The 25,045-nt window shown below is 38.0% G+C and overlaps 1 protein-coding gene across 6 annotated transcripts; it reads left to right on the top strand.

Annotated features, from left to right (window-relative positions):
- Positions 1-1,189: 1,189 nt before the first annotated feature.
- On the top strand, positions 1,190-25,045 carry pms1 (PMS1 homolog 1, mismatch repair system component). Of its 6 annotated transcripts, none has more exons than XM_026144975.1 (13): positions 1,190-1,269; positions 2,458-2,601; positions 2,913-3,095; positions 3,191-3,293; positions 4,416-4,579; positions 11,480-11,596; positions 14,087-14,209; positions 14,317-14,463; positions 14,567-15,339; positions 19,956-20,414; positions 20,563-20,693; positions 24,496-24,656; positions 24,743-25,045. In XM_026144975.1, exons 2-13 carry the CDS (start codon positions 2,470-2,472, stop codon positions 24,941-24,943), a joined length of 2,694 nt encoding a protein of 897 aa, XP_026000760.1. In that variant the 5' UTR covers positions 1,190-1,269; positions 2,458-2,469; the 3' UTR covers positions 24,944-25,045. The 6 variants fall into 6 exon arrangements, with proteins under 6 accessions (XP_026000760.1, XP_026000757.1, XP_026000761.1 ...); XM_026144972.1 differs by having other exon boundaries at positions 2,455-2,601; XM_026144976.1 differs by having other exon boundaries at positions 1,190-1,320.

Raw genomic sequence — 25,045 nt, 5'->3', positions numbered from 1 at the left:
CTGTTACACAAAATTTAATTATTTTTAATATTTAAATGTTAATTTAATATGAAAAGTTTAAAAAGCGGTTTAAGGATATGGTTTTTACAGGGTACAGGGAAAAGGTAGAGATTTGATAGGGTGTTCTTGTCTAATATTTTCATGTGTATGCGGGTGCACGGGTATGTTGGTATGGGTATATAAATATATATATTTGTAGGTTGTGTATCCTTGAGGTGTTAATGGGGTTATTGAAAATGTGTATATGTGCGTATGTATGTATGGATAGATAGAAACATATATGTATATATATATATTAAAAAAATTACACATAACATATAATGTAATTGCAAGGAGGTATTTCTGTAGTCTATTGATACTAGATAGTGGAAAAGGGGTGGGATTAAATAAGCTTATGCTTCTTCCTGCTCCTTTTTGAACATGAACGTTATTTGGAGTTGTGGTTGCTCGTTTTCCTTTTGTTTTGCTTTGTTCATTTGTCTCTTTTAATTCTATTTTGTTGTACTTTTTCAACATGTTCAAAATAAAGATTCAATCAATCAATCAATCAAAAATACATAAAAAATGAAAAATAAAGAAATGTCCAAATGGCATGCCTGTTCTTATCCCTGCACACAGGATGTCACATCACATCAAGCAGGTAACATTAATTTAATTTAATTTAATTTAATTTAATTTAATTTAATTTAATTTAATTTAATTTAATTTAATTTAATTTAATTTAACTTAATATGGGGTGGCATGATGGTTAACACTGTTGCCTAACACCAAGAAGGTCTTTCTGTGGAGTTTGTATGTTAACCCCATGTCTAAATAGGTACCTCAACTTCCTCACATAGTCCAAAGACAACCACTTAGTGGGGTAAGGTTAACAAGTGATTATAAGTTGCCCATAAGTATGAGTGCAAATGGTTGTCTGTCTCTCTGTGTTAGCTGCCACAGGTGCAGAGGTGCAGAGAATAACATCAAGATTGAAACGGAACGTTTAGAAGATGGTAGTGAGACCTGCTATGAATTGTGTTTTGCAGATGGTGCGACAGACAAATTGACTGATTTTTAGATTTCTTGTAAATAAAATGAGAAATAAGAAAAACAATGCCCAAAACTGCCAGCTCTAACTCCGGGCAGACTGCTCTTTAGACTCCGCCTACGCCTGACTTATAGCCAATCAATATGCAGCGAAGGGGGGAGGGCGGGAAAACAGTAACTTCCGCCTGTGGTTCTCCGTGTCTGTTGTTATGAACGATTGAAGCAGAGAAGCAGTTTTATGTTAGTATTATTTAGCCGCTTTATTGAGCTAATTATGGCTTTGTAACATCTGTACGTAAGTTTGAACTAAAATTGAAATTTAAATCTGAGCTAGCAAGTCTGAGCAGCTTAAAGGAGGTGTGGAGAGCAGTTAGCTAGTCTTAAAGTACAGTTTCATTTTGTGTTTAAAGAAATGTGGATAAATTGTGCCTTAAATGAAGTGAATATATCTTAGTGCCGTTGCTTTTTTGACTGCCTTTACTGGTAAATTACTGTTAGCTGTGATCACTAATTCATCGATATAAAAGGACGTTTTCATGTATCAAGGAGCAGCCAATTTTACAAACCGTAAATACTATTTCTTTAATCAGCAGCAGTAAACGAGTATTTCTGGCAGAAGCGCCTGAAAAGTTAAGGATTCCGTCTACAGTCATCAAGGCAGAGTTGTTAATTAATGTAGATAAAATGTCCCCTTGAAATATCTGCTCTTATTTCCATGTATAGATTTTAACTGCAGGAGGGTCCACTGAAGCTGGTTCAGCGTTTCTTTGGGTTTCATGTAGAGAAGTTAAGAGACTGAACTCATAAACACTTACATGGGATGGCCCGCTGTGTTTGAGCAGGCAGCTAAAACAAAGACTGGAGGTGTAAGAAGTTAGGGAGTAACCTGCAGGTTTCTGGGTTGAGATTTTTGTACAGGATTCCTGATTTTTAAAAATCACATAAATACAATAAATCTAATTAGTGACTTCAATAAACTAAAAAAGTTTGAATCATGCATGCCCCTAATACACAGTGAGTGTCGACAAACTGAAGAATATTCTTGTACTGTACACTGAAAGAAAGGGAAATACTTGGACACGTTTTTCTTTATATGTTTGTGTACAATTTTATGAACTTGTCCACCCCACTTCAGCGCAGATTGCATGTATCTGATGAGCTTAAAGCAGTCTGACACCACTGAAAATGTGGATAACCAAGATCATATAAATATTACATTCAATAAAATTGGTCAGAGGACACAAATCCTCTTTTTGGGGACATCCAGGATAATACTCTGCCGAATCAAATATGTGGTGTCACCCACTATTGCAAGGGATCAAAAGAAAGATCAGGAGCATGTTTATAAGGGCTATCCCTTGGCCAGCTATTCTCCTATTATTCTTGTGACTAGATGTGCCACTAAATCCAGATGTTTCACCTTAGCAGATAACTGTAGTCATGAAGCAGCTGCCCCCGGACACTGTGCGTCTGCTGTCCAGCTCCCAGGTCATTACGTCTGTGGTGAATGTTGTCAAAGAGCTGATCGAGAATTCCCTGGATGCTGGAGCTTCAAGCATTGATGTTAAACTGGTAAAGTACTTAATTACAGCTAATGTTACAGGGGAAAAAAATTAATTTATTTAAAAACCTTGATTCATGCAGAAGCAAATGCAGTAACCAGTCTGATTTCCTCCAGTTAATTACCCCTGTTAGTGTATTTTACTTGAATTTATTATCATATTTATTTAACATTAATGATGCAATGATTATGAATAATGATGTGAGTGAAAATAAATCATTAATATTAGAGCATTTTGACTGCTGCTGCAGTCACTCTTCAGATCGTAACAGCTTTGAGTTTGATTTCCCTTCATGTTGCACTACTTTTATTGACATTTTAGGAAAATTTTGGCCTGGACCGCGTAGAGGTTCGTGATAATGGGCAAGGAATCAAAACTGTAGATACTCCTGTGATGGCTGTGAGACATTTCACCTCAAAGATCTGCAGACATGAAGACCTGGAGCATCTGGAAACGTACGGCTTCAGAGGGGAGGCGCTGGGTTCCATTTGCGCCGTGGCTGAGGTGTTCTATTAAAACTCAAACACTCGTGCTGTGTAAATTACAGCCGCTGACACCTCAATGTGGCTAAACTGAAGTTTTGTGTCATTTCCCTTCAGGTGGCTGTTACCACAAAGACAGAGGAGGATGAAATCAGCACCCAGTACACAATGGACTTGACAGGGAAAATTGTTTCCCAGAAGCCGTCTCATTTAGGTCAAGGTACGGCACAGACAGCAGAGCAACAAGGAAAACTTCCTTTTTAAAAAATATCTAAAAAACAAAAATTAAGTTGCTTCAGATATGAGGGCAGAATTTATTTTAATCCCGGTGAGCAGGAAACTTAATATTGATGTTTACAAAATCAGCCAGCAGACACATTATAAACAGTGCTGTTCGTGAATTATTATTGGAAAAATAGAAGTGTTTTACTTTTATGGAAATATGAATATAAAAATTTAAAAACATCAAACACCACCCATCACAAAAGTTCTTAAATAGGTTAGCTCAATAAGAAAAATTAAAATGAAATATGACAAACCAAAAATAGTTCAGTAAGGTAAACGCTATAGAGAAGAGCAAAGGTCAGGAAAAATTGGAGTATAATAAAGAAAGATAAAAATAAATAATAATAATACATTGATTGTATGGAGGACCAAAATTTAAAAAAAAAAAAAAAAAACTTTCTCCTTATTCTCCTCTCTGTTTAACTTCCAGTTTATTTTGAAATTAATTGATTAGTGCATTTATTGATTAACTTGATTATATTTGCTTTAGAAAAATAAAATAGAAGTAATTAAAGTGTATTTATTTCTCTATTTTCTTTTTAATCTTCTTTTAAGGATTTCTTCTTCGTTATGTGTAACAAAAAGAAAAATAAATAGGGAAATCTATAAAAATAGGAAATAATAAATCAGTGATGCTATCACACAAGTACACTTGTTTATTGTGTGTTAAATTGGAAAATGCAAGTCTGCATCCATAACTGTGCAAAACATAGTAGATTTACTATTACACAAATACTCTGTTTAGTTACTCTATTTATTGTTTAATTGTATAAAGTGTCCTTTAATGATGGAATAATAAAACAGGAATATAAATCAATGGACGAGTTTAATAAAGGTAAAAAAAATACAAGAACAAGTGAAAACAAATGTCAGTTTACATCAGTTTTTAAGCTTACTTTAGATATAATTTTTAGGCTATTTTTGGTGTGTTAATACATTTAGTATTTTATTTATGTACATACTTTTAATTTTTGCGATTTTTTTGTCTGCCATATACTCTAATTGTTGCATGAAAATATAATTTTAGGTCACCTACTCTGTTCTGTTTCTTTTGCAGGGACGACAGTGAGTGTAATGAAACTTTTTAAGAACCTTCCAGTGAGACGTCAGTGTTTCTCTTCTAACAAGAAGTGCAAAGAGGAGCTGAAGAAGGTGCAGGATCTGCTGATGGCCTACGCCATTATCAAACCGGAGCTGAGACTCATGCTCGTTCACAATAAGGTCAGTAACTCGTCCACACAACTTAAGAAGAGAAATAAACATTACTTATATACAACCTTTAAAAACAAAGTGCTAGTACATACAGGCAAGGCAGAGCACACACCAGATATTAAAGTAATTTAAAAAAAAGCCACAAAAAATGCAAATAAAAATACAACGAAAAAGAAAGATTGATGAAAGAAGAAAAACAGCAACATAGATTTATATACCAAGACAAATTAAAACTGTTAAGTAAAGAAGCTTAATAAAATAAATAAAAAATAACAGAATAAAATAGGTCTAAATAAGATAAGATAAGATAGGATAACTCTTTATTGTCATTTCACAGTCATACATAATACAATAGTACAATGAAATTGAAAACACAACACAACACAAATAGAAGAATAAGTGTATGCTTATTGCACATTGTTATTATTGCACCTTATTATTATTACAATTAAATAGAAAAAAGAAAGATGTATTTAATGAATAAAAATCAAAATATAATGCAATAAAGAACTTAAGGTATTGTATTGTAGTAAGCTTGTCCAATAAGTGGTGCAGATGGTGGTAGAGGGTGGTATTTGACTCCTCCATCTGCTGATGGAGGAATCCAATTTGAAGCTTGATTCAAACAGCAAACTTATGAATTCTGAAGTAACATGGATCCATTCCCATAGCAGGCAGTTCAAAACTAAGACCACAGAAATAGTAACATTGCACTTTTCCCTAATAGTCACACCATATTACTCTTTACTGCTTTACTGGAGATTAATGTCACACGCAAGTTTGGCCAGGAAGTGATTAAGATGCTTATACAAGTAAAGATAGAGATGAGTATCAGTCATATTCCACTGTGGTTACAAAAAAAACACAACACCTTTGTATACAAACACCCTGATTTAAAGCTTTAGCTTGATGCAACCACTAGGTGTCCGCCTTAGCCTTCAGATGACATTCCCTTTAGCTGAAAATCCCCTTCAGTTTTTTATATATTAATATGGCATGTATGTGTGATGGGACTATAGATGCAACTAGCTGCTGTATCTGCAGCTCTTTCACTTTATTTGTGACCATGTATAGAGTGTGAGAGTGGTTGTGTGTGTCAGAGAGACCATGTTTACATATCTTAGTGGTGACCAAAAATTGGAAGTCTACTATGCTTGTGGGGACCAACAGCCCTTATGGGGACAAAATCCCCATAAGTCCCCATAAGTTTGAAGGCATTTTTGAGACTCAAAATGTGGTTTTAGTGTCAGGGTTAGAATTAGGTTACGGTTAGGTGTAGGCTAAGTGTTAGGATTAGGCATTCATTTTTTGATGGTTAGGGTAAGTGGCTAGGGAAAGCATTATGTCAATTAGATGTCCCCACAAAGATATGAAAACACAGCATGTGTGTGTTCTCTGTGTTGTTGTTTACCTTTTTTATACACAGGTCTCTATTGATAAAGAGTTCTCTTTCTCAGTAAGACAGACTGATTAAATTAAGGATTTGAAAATAAATGTACTGTTTTGTAGCCATCTTGATAACACTGACATGTATCAAGACTCTGAAAACCTCTTTAGGATTACTGTTAGATACTGTTAGATTGTCAGTTAGTTAAGTTGTCTTCACTATTTTGATTAATGCCATTACTATCACTCCTCCTACTGTATCTGGGGGGTGCAAAGACAATGCAATGCATTAAGTAATGTGTTTTAGTTTTAATGCACAAGTGTATTTTTTTATTGAGTAGTATATTGGTCCATTTTGGGGGATTAACAAAAATCAAACAAAAAATTTATTAAATACTGGAAGAGAGAGCCAAGTAATAAAGCCATTAAACTCTTTTTTCCATCCAGATTTCCTTACAGCTGTAAGATGTTTGGGCATCTTTTGCCCTTTGTCCTTGTGGTTGTGTCCTCAGATGTGTAAACGGACAATTACAGGAAAATATCGAGGAGCTTGGCCGACCTGTTTGAAGACAGAAATTGTCTCTGGCCTCCTGCTGGTTTCTTGTCAGTGCTAATGCGAGTCGGTGAGCTGTGAAATTGTTAACGTGTGATGGAAAATCTTCATTTAGCTTCTACAGGCGCTCCAGAAACACTAAAGATTTTATCAAGGCGAGAAAGACGAACCGAAACACTGCAAGACTAGTGAACATTTTCTACATTTAGGTTGATAAAAATTTCACTCATTAATAAATAAACTTAAAATAAAAACATGCAAAAGAATATATTTGTTTCCAGTAAGGTTCAAACAGCCGAGTTTAAACAGAAACAGCTCAAGCTTTGATTAATTGCCTTATTATTTTTTATGTTCATCCTTTTTGGTTCTAGTAATGTCAGAAAATCTTAACGTATCTCTTTTGAATGACTTATTTTGTACGATTTATTGTACTTTTTCTTAAAGAGAAAGAAAAGAGATTTTGATCCGTGTTGGCTTCAAGGTACATAAATAAGTAAAATAGTCCAAAACCAAAAGATACAAAAGAAATGGTGACATAGAATAAATGAAACTAATAAAAACGTCACATCTGAGAAACTCGAACTCAATCTTTTGTTCTGAAATGTTTGATTGAGAATCTTTAAACAGGATTAGATGATGTACAATAAAACCTGCAGACATTTTACAAATACTTGTGATGCAACAGTCTGTCAGATGGTGATCAAAATAGTATAATTAATGCAACTAATTGCTGAAACAAAACCTCTGTGAATGACAAACACACAACCCTTAAATTGTTAGACAACATGTCTAACAATTTAAGGGGAGCATGATCTGCATATTTGAGGATCCCTTTTAGTGGTAAATGTCATTAAGTGAGAGAGCTCTAATATTTGTTTGATTGATTGATTTGTTTGGTAGCAAGATTACTTAAACATTTATGAAGAAATTTGCTTAAAATTTCGACCAGAAGTGGGGCTTTTGGAGTCAATCTGGATCTGAGTTCAGGGATTTTTTGGAAGGTCTGTTTTACCTGTGCAGTTAATTGAATTTTAATTTCAGCTATATTTTTACCCTCCACCTTTTACTGAAAGAAGGTAATATAGATCAAAACATTATTGTGCTACATTCAGTTTTCCAATCATTTTCTCGCTTTAGCTTTTAGCACATCCGTTTCCTTTACTTTTCCCCTGATCACAAAATTCCAGATTCACTCCCTGCCATATTCCCACTAGCCTGCAGCAGATTTACTGCATTCATGTAGTGTTGAGTTTATTTAGTTGAATTACAATTAAAGCTCATGGAAGTCTAATAATAATATATTAATGCTTTTATTTATTTTTCAAAGTTTAATAAATCCACTGTTGTTTTCTGAGAATGATTGTGTTAAATAATCATAATATCGATTCTCATTTCATTCCTAGTACAAAGGCTCTGACGTTTTTGTATGCCTTTCCCTGCACTGTCTGTGTCTTATCAGGGTTATTGTCTCACTCTTATCTACGGCTGTTTTGTTTTTGGGTTTTTTTGCATTAAGAAAAATTACTGTAATTGCCAGAGTTACCAAAATAATTGTGATTGATATTTACTTTAATCAGGCAGCAGCCCTGATTGCAAAATACTTTGCGTCATCACTTCACAAATGCATATAACATTTAATTTTAAAAAAACATGTGAAATGTCATCTTGATTTTCTCAAGAAAACTCACAAATTAATCCAGACCCAGGGACTGAATTCATGCCTGGTCTGGGGGCAATTTACAGCCTTGAAGCCACAGTGCCTCTGGATGCTGCTGCAAGAAAAATGTTACCAAGTGCATCCATGAACATTAGAGCATGATGTAGCAGACATCATTGTTTGGGCTTGCAGGGAATGCTATAGTTCAAATTACTTTAAGAGCAAACATCGATGCTCTGAGAGGCGTGAATCCCTAACATGTGTTGCCGTTTGTTTGGCTCTTTTAGCAAATGGTAGCAATTTGATTGTTGGATGAGTTTGACTAACACAAGCTTAACTGAACATAAATAACATGTGTACTTAAGTAATATATCATCTTTCACAATGTCTAATGTCATTTAATTAACTGTGAAGAGATGGATCATAAATAAACACTGACCTAACAACAGTTATTAATTCTCATTAGTTATATTCAGCTTGCATGTTTTCCAGCGTGAAAAACTGAAAAGTAAAAAGAAGTCATTTTGTGGGATATTTGGTTTTAGACCAGAGACGTGTTTGGTCTTTTTTTTATATAATTTAGAAGTGTACCATTTTAGATATTTAGTAATTTATTCCCCAAATTTGGAAAGGCCTGTGTTGCAGTAAAAAAAAAAAAAAGGTGACCATTTTTAAATAAAGTAAGATAACATGGAGAAATAGAGTAAAATACTATTTCAACTATTTCAAAACATAAAATGTCCCAAAAGACAAGAAGATTTTTTTTAAGTAAAAATGTAAATAAAACATCAAAAAAGAAATAAAAACACAAGAAAAAAAATCAGAATACATAGTTTAGTAAGTCTAGCAAAATAAAACATCTTAATTGAGAACTAAAGGGGACAATAAAATATGATTTAAAAAATATTTAAAAATGGCTTAAATAGGCAGCATGGTGGCACGGTGGTTAGCACTGTTGCCGCACAGCAAGAAGGTCCTGAGTTCAATTCCAACATCAGGCGGGGTCTTTCTGTGTGGAGTTTGCATGTTCTCCCCGTGTTTGCGTGGGTTCTCTCCGGGTACTCCGGCTTCCTCCCACCGTCCAAAGACATGCAGCTTGTGCGGATAGGTTAATTGGATAATCCAAATTGCCACTAGGTGTGAATGTGCGAATGAATGTGAGTGCAAATGGTTGTCTGTCCCTGTGTGTTGGCCCTGCGACGGACTGGCGACCTGTCCAGGGTGTACCCTGCCTCTCGCCCTATGACAGCTGGGATAGGCTCCAGCGCCCCCCGCAACCCTGAAAAAGGATAAGCGGAAGCGAATGGATGGATGGATGGCTTAAATAGGTAAAAGTATGACAACATGGAACAAAACTCTTGGTTCTCATATGTAGAATCATGTAAGAGTTAGTATTTTTAATGTATGATGACAATATGTCGGAAAAATATGATCCAAAAAGCACTATATGCAGTTTTTGGACCAGGATGTTTTTCTTTTTTGGAGCTTTGCCTCTGTACACATTACATTGTATGAAGGGAAAATGGGGATTTAAGAAAAGTATTGGAACAGGTGAGGCCTATTCCCTCATTATTTCATGACAGTCCAAAAAGACCAAATATCTGAAAGTATTCTAAGTGCTTGCATTTGGTAGCTTTTTACTGAAACTGCCAATATGAGATCCAATGAGATGCTAGTGAATGAAGTCATCGATAGGCTGAAAAACCAAAATCCATCTATTAGAGAGAACAAAAGCTATAGAAGTGGCTTAAAAAGAACTAATACACCAGCCAGCCCAGCAACACCGAAAAGGCTGAAAGATTACAGAAGACAAGTGTGGTTGAGCACAGAATAATTTCTATGGTTAAGAAATACAATTTCATAACATCGTACGAAGTCAAGAAGGTTAGATGAGGAGGTGGATGTATCATTTGACACAAAGTCAAAGTCTACAATCAAGAGATGTTTTCATGGATGGAAATACAGAGGGTTCACAATAAAGTGCAAACCAGTGGTTACACTCAAGACAAGGAAATAAATAAAAAGTAAATTAAAAAGAAATATTGCATGTTCCTGTAGTAGTGGAGCAGAGTCCTGGAGAAAGTGCTGCTTTCTGTGAATAGAGTGGTCAGGAGTATCCGCAATGCAGAAGAGTTTGTTGTGTGATCTCCTGTTCACCACAACTCCAAATTTAAGCTATTTTTACTTGTTTCATTACATAGACATTTTCGTCTCTTACCCATCAGGCACCCCAACACAAATACAGCTGACTGTGGCTGCGATTTGGGTGATTATAATGCCTGAGTTAAGTTGCTGATCGCAGCTGCGGACTTGACCTCTGCTTCAGTTTCAGGCTGCAGCCAGTTTGTACACAGAAGTGTGTAGGCGGTGCAGGTCAGGGAAGGGAGCACACGACCACCATATAGCTTTCATAGAAATCAATTTGGAGTTCGTCAGGGGAGGGTACTGAACCCATTTTGTGCAATCAGCACTTAGTTGCCCCCTATCCTTTATCTCCAGCTCTGCCATTTGGCTTGTGTCATGTTTCATAGTTTCTTCAGGAACTGTTTACAGGAGTTATCCGTTTATAGGTGCCAACTTTAATTTAATATCTGAGACACGTCCTGCAACACAGTGTGTGCTTTTAGAAATCAACACCCAGGAGATAAATTCACTGGTAGACACATACTGATGTTAACATATTTTGCACCTAAAATATTTTCTGAACTGTGGTGCTGCTAAAAATACAGCATTGAGTTTTTTTTCTTGATTACTTATTTGAAAAATTTACACATTTAGAAATTTATGTGGGGAAATCTTTTTAAATGTATTTATTTATTTTAATTTTTGTCCAAGCTTTAATTACTACATTATGTTAAACGTTTTCACAGCATTAGGGGGTTTATACAGTGTGATTGTCGATGAAACTTGCTTTTTGGTACAGTGGACCTATTTTGCTTTTCCTTCTTTTTCTGTCTTTTCCAACTACCATTGGACAACCTGCAACTTGGCCCTGCAAGACTAAATTAACTACGAATTCCTGTTTCATTACTCTTTATTGTTTGGCTATATTGTTATGTGCATATATGTGTATTTTACCAAAGGTTCCTTTGTTTCTTATTTTCCTACGTTTTTTCTGACCTTTTTGAGCCTCAGCCCTGACAAAAATTCAGTTTTATAGGAAAGACCAAAACACAGACTATAGCACTTAAAAAATATCAAAACACTTTAAAAATGTGTCACATCGAAAATTAAATTGTCAAAGCTAATAAATAAAAACTGTAATAACCTTGACGAGGACTCATTGAGGTGGACGGGTGTCATTTCGTTCCAGGTGGTCCTTTGGCAGAAGGCCAAAGTGGCCGATAACAGAAGCGCCCTCCTCGCCACGCTGGGGCCCGGTGCTATTGCCAACTTGATCCCTTGCCACCATCACCAGGAGCAACCGGAGGTTAGTTAAGGGGAAGCTGTAGAAACTGGAGAAAAGCTGAGCGATTCTGCAAGATGAACACAAACGGTTGTTAACCCTTTTGTGTCCCAAATTCACATTTTAATATTGCAACAAAAGAGACGGCATGAAGTGCACAGAACCCTGACGGACGATTGTCATGAGTTCAGATCTGCACACTGCCCCTGTCCCGCCTCAAGCGCACACATCTACTCATTGCTAGAACCTCATGCTGTTTCTCCTGTGGCCCCGTTGCCCTTCATTACGCAGACGTTTGTGTTCGAAAAGCACAATTTCCCCTCGCTCACCTTGAAAGCTTGATGTCAACAAACACATCCTGAGATCCAGATCAGTTAAAATATTGTGTAACATTGCAGCATGCATAACAGGACTTCTTAGAGTCAGTGTTGCTAATGTTATGCAACACTAGCGCTCAAAAACCTAAGAAAATATTTGAAAACAAGTTAAAAATAACCAGATCTGCACTGGTGATGATTAATGATTACGACCTTAGGACCTTAGGCTTAGCTGCCAATACTACATTTAATGCCTGGATATGATGGATAATTTCTGCAGAGCAAATGGGAGCATGCACGTTATACTCGATTGTGAGCTAATAACCTCATCATGAACGCCTGGGCTCAAGCCAGCAAATGTGGTCAGTTGGTGGCTGGCCAACAATTTCTTTGCCCTTTTCTCTTGAGTTCTTTCCTGATGAGGGCTGAGTGATTTTTGTTAGCTAAGCTTTGCTCTGCAGATTGTAATTGAATTACCGTCGAGCTGTAACTTTCTGCTTGGTCACGGTAGGTGTCATGTGGCTCCTACCTGCTGTCAGGCTCCAAACTAATCTATTCTGACAGATATGGAGCAGCCCTTTTCACCCTGTTTCTCTCTCATTTTCCCCTTTGTTGTTGTTATTTTCCTGCTTGGTGCCCGGTTATGAGAACAACCTTTCACCTTTTCCTCTTACTCCCCGTAGCAATGAAAGGGAACTTTTCTCCACCTTGTCCCTAAGAACAAAGCTTCAGTGATCAAGGGGACCGGGTTGACAATTTCTCCAGCCTCGCTAGGGGAGAGCTGTAAGAGCTGTTCCTCTGCAGAACAAAATGTGACACTCGCTTTTTGCCAGCTTGACTACACATAGCCGAGGCCCTTTAGGGCCAGAGGTGCCATTCGTACACTCATAAAGTGACCCTAATGAGCAGAAATGGAGAAACGCATGTGTGCCCTGACCTGAAACAGCAGTTCATTTATTAACTTCATTGGCGTGCGCTGCTGCTAATAATGAGCCTGAGACCATGTGGAAACAAGCATAGCTGTTGACTCCTCGCGATCTGCTGAACATTAATAGTTTTCCATAATTTCTTACTAGCTTGCATTCATAATGGAGTTTTAAGTACAGTTGTTGAGGTTTATGCTGAGTCGTCGATTTTAGCTCATTAGGACCTCCTCTGGCATGATTTTGGGTGAAAGGTCATCATGTATGATGCTGAGTTTTAATGGGAAAATGCTGAACACCAAAAACAGGCCTGCATGTAGAAGAGGGAACTTTGGTCCTCTTTTATGAGTCTGATCATTTTAACCCGTAAAATATCATAACCTTAATATATGGACAACAGAATTGTGCAGAATTAGAGAGAGACGAAATGGAAATGTGGCTTTAGTGCTCCTCTGCCACAGTGTGAGGAGAGACTTTATGAAAAGTGAAGCCAATGTCTTAAACCTGGTTGGTCTTACCTTCACCTGGCCACAAGCAAGGCTGAAAGAATAAGATGGCAAAAGTGAGCTTCTTCTGAAGGGAACTCAGAGTAGAGTCACTGCTCCTCCGCACTGAAAAGAGCCAGATGGCATCTGACCAGTTAGCATTGTAAACCCCCTTTAAGTGAGGTGTTTTGTAACATGTCCAAACTGGTATAAGATCTTGGGGCAGACCAGTGATACACTGGAGAGATTATGTATCTCATCTAATAATAATATTAATGGATTGCATTTATTTAGCGCTTTTTGGGACCCTTCAATACCACTATTCATTCACTGGTGAAGGCAGCTACAGTTGTAGCCTGGGGGCAGACTGACAGAGGCGAGGCTGCCATATCGCGCCATCGGCCCCTCTGGCCATCACCAGTAGGCAGTAGGTGAAGTGTCTTGCCCAAGGACACAACGACCGAGACTGTCTGAGCCGGGGCTTGAACTGGCAACCTTCCGATTACAAGACGAACACCCAACTCTTGAGCCACGATCGCCCTCATCTGGCATGGGAACATCTCCATATCACCTTGAAAGAGCTTGGGGAGGTAATGGGAAGAGCAAGCTCTTTATTTAGACTGCTGTACATCCTATACAAGCGATGGAAAATAGATGAATGATGTTATAGTGCTTTTGTTTCTTTTTGGATTTTTATTCCTGTTTGACTTATTTCTAGTTTTTAATGCATGGCATGCCTTTTCTTATTAGCCTTCTTTGTGTTGGATAACTAATTTTTCTTTTTCTCAGATTCTTTTGGAGGGCTTTTTCCCAAAGCCTGGAGCTGATTACTCCTCTACGAGCACATCTAACCCTGACAAAACATTTATATTTGTCAACAACCGGCCAGTCCAGCACAAAGAAATAATGAAGGTAAACTCATTTTGAATAAAACAATCAATAAATACATTTTTATGGATTAAAAACTTTTTGTTTATTTGTTTCTCTGCAAATTTTATTTTTTTGTGATTGGCCATCAGCTGTTGCGTCAGCACTATACTGCTCAGTATGCAGACGACCAAGCCAGAAATCGATATCCCACCCTTATGCTTAAAATTTCTGTTCCACCTTCATCGGTGGACGTTAATCTGACACCAGACAAGACTCAGGTTCTTCTTCATAACAAGGTAACCACAAAGCTCAAACTTAATCAAAGTGAGTTGTAGTTTATTTGTTTGGCTGTAGAGATTCCTGAGAAAGGAAATTGACCTTTTGTCATCTTTTTTTTAGGAGACTGTATTGACTGCAATAGAGGCATTGCTGGTTTCTCTCTATGGATTTCGGCCTAACGCTGATCTCCCAGCTGACAAACACCTCAGCTCTGAGCCATTTCCTTCGCCATCTAGTCCTTTGCAGGCTGACAGTGAACGAAATGCAGAGAATAGTCACAGCAATGATAGCGTCCCCAGAGATGGACCCAAACAATCGAGTGCTGACACCTCGCTGGACCGCCAGGCCTCAAACTGCAGCTCCTCTTCTTCTATAGCAGATGACTGGATTGTAAACCAGATTCCAGCTGATCTTGAGTCTAACTTTTCTCTTTATGATGATGAAATGTCTCAGACGGTGACAAAGCCAGCAAGCAAATCCCCGGAGAGACTTGTGGACAATAAAATGACAGCTGCAACTATAAGCAAAGTCCAAATTTCAGCTGAGGACTGGAGCCGGGGGACCGCTCTTACTGACCCGGTATCAGGAGAACCCCTGCAGCCTGTCATAATTCATCGACCTACAAAGCAGAATCACTCTGTCCCAGATGAGGCCATGAGTGAGAGCAGCTCAAGCAAAAAGACATTAAATGCCATCACGGAGAAGCGAGCTGCCCTGACAGCCTATGACATGATCAGCAACCGCACCATGAGGGCACCGCTGTCTCCTGTCACTATTTTTGAGAAGGAAGCCAGAGCTGAGGTCCTGAGAGAGAAACCCACAGCCAGCCTGCAGGACATCAGCGTCGCTATCCATGAGAGGTGGAAAAATCTGAGGGAGGAAGACCGTAAGAAGTGAGTTTCCAGACCTTCACCTTTCTGAGTTTCCATCTCTTGTTATTTGCAAGGCAGAGATGGAAGAGAGGAAAGTCTGACCTGCCATTTGCATGTGAGAGGCCTGCTGTGGAAATTTTATTGATACGAGCTGTATTTCTAATTTCCACACAACTTTGCCTAATAGTGGGTGAGGTAACATAGATTTCCGTAGTGCAACAGGTATTCCTAATGATGATATGTCCCCTCTTGGTCTGTCCAGAGGGTCACATCTCATTTCTATTTAAATTTGGCAAATTAAAGCTTCAAGTTTGTTTTCTCTTTCCATGCATATCGACTAAACACAGGCATTAACTACTGATTTAATTTATACTCACTGATATAAACTCCTATTCACTCAATTTTAATTAGAGACCATTTCTAGACTCGCACATGTCCCTTTGTCCACTTAAAAATCTCACCTACACTTACACCGCATAAGTGGCATGAGGACTGACACATAGTTGGCTAGTCAAGGGCAGACTTGGCGCAGCACACATGGAGGTAATGAGCATTTGTGTTTGACCCCGGCTCCCCTCAGAGTCAAAGGATTGGCATTAATGAAGGTTAGATGAGGACGGATATGTTAAAATAAATAAACAGAAAAAAAAGCAAATGTTTAGTTTTATTCTTGAATTTGAAAGGATAATGCACAAAAAGATGAAAAAATTGCCTTAGCTCTTACCTCTCTTTGCAGTCCTTGGCCAGTTATGCGCATTATTTAATAAGTTATAAAATATAAATACCTGTCAGCAAGATACAAGATATAAGAAGATAGTCTCATTAAATATTCATCCAAAAAGGGTTAAAATACTTGCACACTACATTTCCAAAAGTATTCACTCATCCAAATCATTGAATTCATGTGTTCCAGTCACTTCCATGGCCACAGGTGTATAAAATCAAGCAGACTGCTTCTGAAAACATTTGTGAAAGAATGGGTCGCTCTTAGGAGCTCAGTGAATTTTAGCTTGGTACCACGATAGGATGTAACCTGTGCTACAAGTCCAGTCGTGAAATTGCCTCGCTACTAAATAATACACAGTAATCTGTTAGTGGTATTATAAGAAAGTGGAAGTGATTGGGAACAGCAGCAACTCAGCCACAAAGTGGTAGAAAACATAAAACCATAGAGCAGATGCTGAGGGGCATAAAGCACTGAGGTTACCAACTTTCTACCAAGTCAAACGCTACAGACCTCCAAACTTCATATGGCCTTCAGATTAGCTCGTCTGCCTTGACATGTGCATAGAGGGCTTTATGGAAAAGGTTTTCATGGCTAAGGAGCTGCAGCCAAGCCTTACATCACCAAACACAAGTGTCAGATGCAATGCTGTAAAGCACGGTACCACTGGACTCTAAAGCATTGTAGACACATTCTCTGTAGTGATGAACGCTTCTCTGTCTGGCAGTCTGATGGATGAGTCTTGGTTTGCTGGTTGCCAGGAGACGGTACTTGTCTGACTGGCATTGTGTCAAGTGTAAAGTTTGGTAGAGGGGGTGATTATGGTGTGAGGTTGTTTTTCAGGAGTTGGGCTCAGCCCCATAGTTCCAGTGAAAAGAACTCTTAATGCTTCATAATACCAAGACATTTTGGACGATTTCGTGCTCCCAACTTTGTGGGAATAGTTTGGAGATGGTCCCTTCCTGCTCCAACATGACTGCACACCAGTGCACAAAGCAAGGTCCATAAAGACATGGGTGACTGACTTTGGTGAGGAAGAACTTGACTGGCCTGCACAGAGTCTTGACTTCAACCCAATAGAACACCTTTGGGGTGAATAAGAGCGGAGACTGAGCCAGGCCTTCTCAACCAACATCAGTGTCTTACCACACAAATGTGTTTCTGGAAGAATTTCCAAAAATTCCAGTAAACACTCCTAAACCTTATGAAAAACCTTCCCCGAAGGGTTGAAGTTGTTATCTTAGCAATGAAAGGCCCACATTATTATAAACTTTGTGGATTAAGAATGAGATGCCATTCAGGTGTATATGCGTGTGAAGGTACACAAGCAAATACTTTTGGAAATAAAATGTGTATATACATTTAAAAAAATTCCCCACTTGCCCTCCGGGTGCTCTTTGTTTGTCCTTCAATCTCAGTTCCTCTACCAGGGGCTTGGAGACTTGAGTGTCTAGGGCAGTATCTTTACTGTTCCTGGGACTATGCTTTTTTTGGACATCTCATTCCTGGAATCTGTTGGAGCCACTCTCCCAGTTTGGGGGTCACTCTCCCATTCATTTTCCTCCTTAACTGGAGTTGCATTCAAAGTATCTTTCCAACAGTTCCCTATTGTCATCCCATGCCAGCTTATGCCATAGCCTTGTTCCAAAAGCACACTTTTCATCAGTATATCCTGGTTCCTGACCCAGACCTTATTAATCCGGGTGATGCCTGAGCTAGCGTGGCTTCAGTTACAAGTCTCTTATCATGTTCCAAAGTAACCTTGAGTAGCATGGCAGGTCCTAGCCTGGGGAACCCTTACTGGATGCATTCCCTGGCCGGGATTTAAACCCATAAGCTATTATTGACCTATTGTTCCAGTGACGGTAATATTGGTAGAATAGTTTGTCATCCTCCTGGCTCAAGGTTTGCATTAAACGTGTGCAGTACTTTTCAGTCATTTGTCAATTTGTCATTAGTGACTTAGAAACTGTCCCAGATGCACTCGTACATGTCAGAATTTGATTTCTAACTGCTGAGCTACTACATTACACTGTGTTGCAAACATTTGAACCCAATTATGTAAGATTGCTGCATACCAATTTAAAGTAATTGCAAGGTTGGAAAGTGTGCATCAGCAGATTATAGGATCTTTTAATAAGGTATGGAAGAGCATATGGAAAATGACATCTGTTCAGACTTGTGTTTCACTGTACTGCTGTCTTAACCGTGAAATAAGATAACTCTGCACCTTTCACTTAAGTGGCACGCTAACATGAATTTGTGAAACATGCTATTTAAATAATGAGGCGGTAAAGCATCAGACCAAATGCTCAGATGCAGTATATGGAAACAGGAGTTGATAAAATTACTATTTTGTTAAGGAAAGCACCCAATGTACCCTGGTGTCAACTTCTCAACATGATCTTTGGGAACAAAGTGGTACTCATGATGTAATTTATAACCCCATTAAAAAAAATCCTTGAGATGCTGTGTACATTGTAAAGAAAAGCGGATTACAATGATTTGTGTTATGCTAAAAAAGGAAATACAATTTTTTTTAAATGAAATATCTCAGAGCTGGTTAGGTGAATTCCTAATGTCATTGGTAATAAAAAGAGCATCCTGGAGAAGCTAAGTTTTTCAGAAGATCGGAGCTGCTCTGTAAGAATGTGTGGGCGAAAACCTTTTCTTAGCATTTATTTTGGGCTTTCATCGCTTACAGTATGTGGTATTTCTCAAAGACTGAGAGAGAGGCTGGGATCCTAAAGAAGCTGACTGTTTGACCAGTTCACCACTCTTTAAATGATTGTGTAGGCAAATAGTTCAAGAATTAATTTTCTTCTTGAGAGAAAATCTCCTCCCGAGAGAGATCATAGGTCATTTTTATCTTATTTTTATCTTTATATGGATAAATTTTAACTGACTTTTATGGAAGAAGTGGTGAACTGTGTTCACTGACCCTGTTTTTTACTGAGCATGTGCAGTGATTTCCACCACACGTCTGATTTTAATGATGTACTTTCCAAAGGCTGAATACTGTGAACATTCGGTACTGGTTTTTTAGTTTTGCTACTTGCAGAGATTTCACTATATCCGGCTGAAAGCTCCAGCTGCTGAAGCGAATCTGGCACACAAAGTACAAAATATTCAGATTGACAGAGCACAGTTTTTGAGCTTTTTATAGTCTGTTATGTTAGTTTTGCAGCCTTTTTTCAGATAAAGACATTATCTACAACCTGCTTTATAACAGCAAAGTAGTGTTTCTTTGTAACCACAGTAAATTGTTTAATATCAAAAACTGAGACAGAATATTGTTCAAATTGCACTTATTCTTCTCTGTTTTGTAAATGAATGGTTCAGAATCCAGACTTCATTACATGTACAGCTGTTCCAGATAATGATTTTACTGGTCTGGCCAGCTTGAGATTAAACTGGCTTGGTTTGGTCATGAGCAGAATGAGTCTGACATCCCTGCTCTGCATTTCCATCTTTTATGATATTATTAACTGTATATGACCAAAAAAGGGTTTTTGTTGTTGTTGTTGTTGTTTTCATCAAGAAAAGTTATTTCTAATTAGTTGAACTCATGAACAATCTGTAGATACTCCCTTAAATACTTCTGAAAGACCTGTCTGCTCAGGGATGCTTTTAAAAAACAAACAGAACAACAAAAAACAACCCAGTCAGGCTAGTCCTGTACCTCATTAGTTGTGAGATACTCCACCACCTCTTTTACAGTCTTCTGTTTGCCCCATCCCAACTTTTCAATGTTTGACATGTTTTTCCACTATGTTCAACTAAAAATACATGTTTATGCTGATCTCATTTCATTCTCTTTGTTTCATTTATGCACACTTTTTAGAAAAGAGGTTTTGATTTAATAGCAGAAACAGCCATAACTACCATTACAAGGCTTGGTTTAACTCTGCAGGTATGAAGAGAAGGCAAAAAAACACCTGGAACATCATGAACAAAGGACTAAGTTGGCCTCAGCTGAGGGCCCCAGAGAGCCTGGTGTGAGGAGCCATATGCAGGGTCAGAAACGTAAGGCCCCGCTGTCCAACCAGCAGCTGCTGGATGAGCTCTTCGCCGCTCAGCCTCAGAAGAAGATGAAGAACCCTGCTCCTAAGCCCTCACAGCCCCTCCCCTGCAGCGTGGCTGCCCTGCGGCTGCAGCTTCAGCGCCTCTCATCCCAGAGCAGCGCAGCGCCGCAGGGCCTCCGTCTTGTAAACCGGCTGGCCTCTCAGAGCGCCTGGGTCATTTTATGTGGTCAGAGGCTCATGTTGTTAAACCCATTTCGAGTGGAGGAAGCTTTGCTGTTTAAGAGACTTCTAGAGAATAATATACTTCCAGCAGCGAGTCTGCAGAACCCTATACAGTTAACAGATGGGTAACGTATCACTCACGTTTCACTAGCAAAGTGCACAGCCACTTTCTTTGTATAAATGTATGCACATATATGAGAGCTAAGTACGAAAGAAGCATTTTTACCTTTGTTTTTTGTATGTATGTTAAAATCCTCTTTTTCTCTTTTTTAGAAGCCTTGGAGGGGCTGAATACACAGAGGCTTTGTGCAGCATGGAGAAACAAAGCCCGGAGCTGAATGGAGCCGCCTTCTTTTCTGATCCTAGGCTTGTGGCAAATGGTTTTAAAGTCAAACTCACTCCAGGTACAAAGAATAAATCCAGGAAAAGTTGCTTGACATTATTTTATGAGGATATTACCACAGAAAACCACTCAGGTACTCTGGCTTCTGTTAAAAAGAGAGATTAATTTTATTCTTTGAACAGCTTGGAAGAAAAAAATAAACCAACACATATCAACTTTAAGCTTTCATCAGGGTCTGACAAATCCAATCAGCCTGAAATAAATACCACTCCTGGCAATCTACCTACATAACCCATAGAGGGTGCTAAAAATAAAAGCAGAAGCTCCACAGAATTCAAATTACAAGAACAAATCATGAGGATGATGATAAAATTCAATAATATTAATCTCCAGGCTACATGAGGAAAATGTAAATATTGCAAACAAAAAGTCCACTAAGTAAACAAGTTGTGTGCAAGAAGTTTCTTGTTTTGTGACTCATGCTTTTGTTAATGTCATAGTTCAGCAGTTAGAAATGTCAAACCTACAGTCCCCGTAACGGGATTACAGGCAATTATGTCTGACAGAGTTTCTCTGTGTCGGATTAGCTGCGGGTAAAATGAAAAACACCCAGTCTTTCACAAGGTTGTTTATCATGTTAAACAATAAATTCTCAATTCTAGTGTTTTTGTTTTTTAAGAGTTTTCAGTAGTAACCTCCAAATGTTCATTTTAAACTTGCCAAAATTACTGATTGATTACTTAACTTTATGCATTTCAACAATGAAAAGGGTGAAGAATTTGTGAGATATTGTGGTAAATGTTAACAGCCAAATAATGCAGTAATCTTGGTATAAGTAAAATCCTTCTAGAATCAAGTCTCAGCACTTGGAAGTGGTCCTGATATTCAAATAGTATCTAAACTAATTTTCAGTGGTCACTGAGACCTAACAATAATGTTTTTAAAAGTTTTTTCCTTCCCTGTGGAAGTTTTATTTCTACCACCACCTTTTCTGTTGTAGAAACCTCACATTTTAGTTTCTATTCAGGTATGTTTGAGTGCCTCTCTTAATGTGTCTGATATAAATACTGAAAATACTTCATCAAAAACATAATTGTGTTTACTTCAGTTCAATTCATTCTGGATTTTAAATTCGAGCCAGTGAAGAGAAGCCAGTATAGGAGAATAATTCTTTCTCTTTCTAGTCCCTGTCAGTACTCTTGCTAAAGCATTTTGGATCAACTAAAGGCTTTTTAGGAAGCTTTCAGGACATCCTGATAATAATGAATTATAGTAGTCCAGCCTAAAAGTAATCAATGCATTGACTAGTTTTTCACCCTTACTCTGCGACAGAAAGCAGTCCTACATGTTTGTTTATTATGAACTTTGAAGGACATATCCTGATCAAAAGTGACTCCAGGGTTCTTCACGGTGTTACTGGAAGCCAAGGAAATACTATCCATTGGTTTTAATCAAGTATCGGCTTAAAATCTTGTTTCTAAGCTTTTCTGGGTCGAGAACAATAACCTCAATTTTATCTCATTGTAGAAGCAGAAAATTTGAGGTCATCCAGGTCTTTATATCTTTAAAACATTCCTGCAGCTTAACTAATTGGTGTGTGTTATCTAGCGTCATAGATAGATAAAGTTGGGTATCATCTGCATAGTAATGAAATTGTATGCTGTGCCTTCTAATTATACTGTTTACATTACACAGATAGATTCTGTGTAATGTAAACAGAATTGGTCCTAGAACCCTGTGGAACTCCATAATTAACCTTAGTGTGTGAAGAAGACTCTCTGTTTAGCTTGAGTTGCTGAGACAGCTGGGTCAAATGATAGCTTTAATTAGTGAATTACTAAAGGTCTGTAGTAAGTAATCCAGTAATAGATGGACTGATCATATTTAAGACTAAAACAGTAATTAATGGTAGGACTTCTTTGGGCAGTCTTGTAGAAATGGGGTCTAGGAGACACGTTGATGATTAGGAGAAAGTAATCACTGAAGTTAACTCAGAAAAATGAATCAGAGAGAAATGGTTTACCATACATCTATGAGATGGTTACAAATAATTTAATCTCTAATGGCTAAAATGTTATTTGTGAATAAATTCATGAAGAGCTCTGACTCTTTGTCAGCCTGGCTACAGTGGTGAAAAAACCTAGGGTTCTTATTTTCTTCAATCTGATGAATAGTAAGATGTTCTAGCTTTATGGAGGATTTTATTGTAGTGCAACAAACTATTTTTCCAAACTAAATGATGATCTTCTAAATTAGTAAGATGCCATTTCCACTCCAGCTTAAAAGTTATCTGGTTTAAGGTGCACATTTGAGAGTTATACCAGAGGGTCAGTTACTTCTGATTTGAGGCTTTCTTTTATAAAAGCATCCCTCTGTCATTGTCATTGGGGAGAGTTTCCTGGCCAAGACAAACAACAGTACAGTCAATGGTGGTTGCGTAGACTAGTAAGGCACACAAAAATACATAATAGTATACCAAATGTGTACTACAAGCATACTAAATGTAAAGGCCATAAACTGCAAAATACAAAAACTACCAAAATCTATGAGTAATCTTATTGACACTGAAAACATCAGTGTAAGTCTTTATATTGGGGCAAAAAACAGGGTTATTAATATTCAAGAAAAACAATTGGCTGAATATTACTTTAGCTTCTGCCTCCACATCACCTAAACTCACCTTAAATTCCTTAAGTAAGACCAGCTCCTAAAATGTTGCTCGTCAAGAGTTGCTCCCTGCTGGCTATTGGAAAGACTGCAGGTTTAAGGCATGTCAGTGTTGACTTTACTTTTTAGACACAGAATGTTTATATTTTATTTTATATCCAGGCTGTAGTTCAAATCTATGGGGTCTTGTTTAAGGCAGTAGATGAATTTAGCATCAGCACCAAGCCCATCATTCAGAGCTACTCTAATAGAGACCGAGAATAAAAATGTGGACCTGTAAATGAGCGAAAGAAATGAGACTATTAAATAAGACTTCGAGGATTTATCCCAGCAAATGTTTAAACATGATGTCAGAGTAAAGTAGAATGACTTCCTCAGTTGAACCTCGTTCATCCATGCTTTGATGTTACCTCTTCAATATTTGCCTGCAGAGGGTATACAATGTCCTGTGAGTATTGGTTGTTTTTGTTGCTGGAATGGTTCACCTCAGTTGACATTGGCTCTCTGCCCGACAGCGTGGTCTCACAGTAGGTTTGTACCCCAGTGTGCAGGTGATGAGAATGGTTGCCCTTTAAAAAATTCCAGGAATTTTCATTTGGCACTGCCAGCCTCTGTGGGTGTGCTTGGACTGAAGGCAGCGGTGCATGTAAGATGTTTTCAGTGCACGAAATCTGCTGAGTTTCTTTTGCTTTTGTTATATTCTTGAAAATATCCTCCAAAACTTGTGTATAATTTTTCTGATATTTTAAATTAAATCTGAATATAAAGTAAATGTGTAACTGCCGTAGGTAATTTTATTGTTTTAAGCTATTATTTTCATATAAATATTTAATAGAATAGAGAATGATTTGAACCCTGCAGTATTTCTCTGCACAGATATTTCAAATTGTCCCTGGCTCTCTGGGTTTGTTCTTTTTTTTTACCATCCAAAGTTGTGTATTAAAAATAATAAATTGTGCATGATTCGCAGTATTTCCTCGTGAAATGAGAAGCCATCATTCTTCCACCCTACAAGACAGCTTCCTTCCAGTCTGCTGGGGCTTCTATTAGTCATTTAACACTCCATTTGGCCCTCTGCTTGTTTGACTTGGTCAACAGTTCGGCTGTAAACCACAATATTTATTTATTATTCTTTCCTGGAGATAGTACTAGCGTCTGGAGTATATTAATCCTTGTTTTCTGCTTATTTTGGCCAGGCGTCACATCAGCCGAGAGACATCTGGAAGTGACAGCAATGGCAGACTGCGTGCCTTTCCTCGGTGTGGAGGACCTCAGGGAGATCCTGACTGCAGTTCTTCACAAGAAAGCCAGAACTGTGCGGGAGTGTAGGCCATTGAAAGTCACAAACTATCTACAAGTGAGAGCTGCTCTGAGTACAAAATGAACACAGCATCACGGTGATATTTTTGCTGTTTAATTTAATTCGAATTTTTTCCCTCACAGGGTGAAGCAGTCCGACTTACCCGGCAGCTGCCTACAAATTTATCTAGAGAAGATGTGAAGGAAACCCTCCTGCGGATGGAACAGCAGCTGGGTGGCGCCAACCACACCTGCATCCATGGACGCCCTTTTCTTCAGCACCTAACTGACGTTCCTACGACAGAACAGGAAGTGAAGGCTTTGCTGAGACCTTTAGAGCTCTAACAAACTGACAATATCATTAAAATTGCTTTTTTCATTATAATGTAGATGAGTGTTGTCAATTTGTTATAACCAGAATACATAAAATAAATATATTTTTCCCAA

This window comes from Astatotilapia calliptera, chromosome 16, assembly GCF_900246225.1.
Source record: "Astatotilapia calliptera chromosome 16, fAstCal1.2, whole genome shotgun sequence".
NCBI classification, from domain to species: domain Eukaryota; kingdom Metazoa; phylum Chordata; class Actinopteri; order Cichliformes; family Cichlidae; genus Astatotilapia; species Astatotilapia calliptera.
Note: the sequence above shows the minus strand (reverse complement) of the source record. Positions and strands in the feature narration are given on the sequence as shown.

What these genes read in the sequence shown, in the direction of transcription:
- pms1 (XM_026144975.1), top strand. Translation starts at nt 2,470, where the DNA reads ATGAAGCAGCTGCCCCCGGACACTGTGCGTCTGCTGTCCAGCTCCCAG. An exon ending in GCCGTCTCATTTAGGTCAAG is followed by an intron (nt 3,294 to 4,415) that starts GTACGGCACAGA and finishes TTTCTTTTGCAG; the next exon opens with GGACGACAGTGAGTGTAATG. An exon ending in AGGTTCTTCTTCATAACAAG is followed by an intron (nt 14,464 to 14,566) that starts GTAACCACAAAG and finishes TCTTTTTTTTAG; the next exon opens with GAGACTGTATTGACTGCAAT.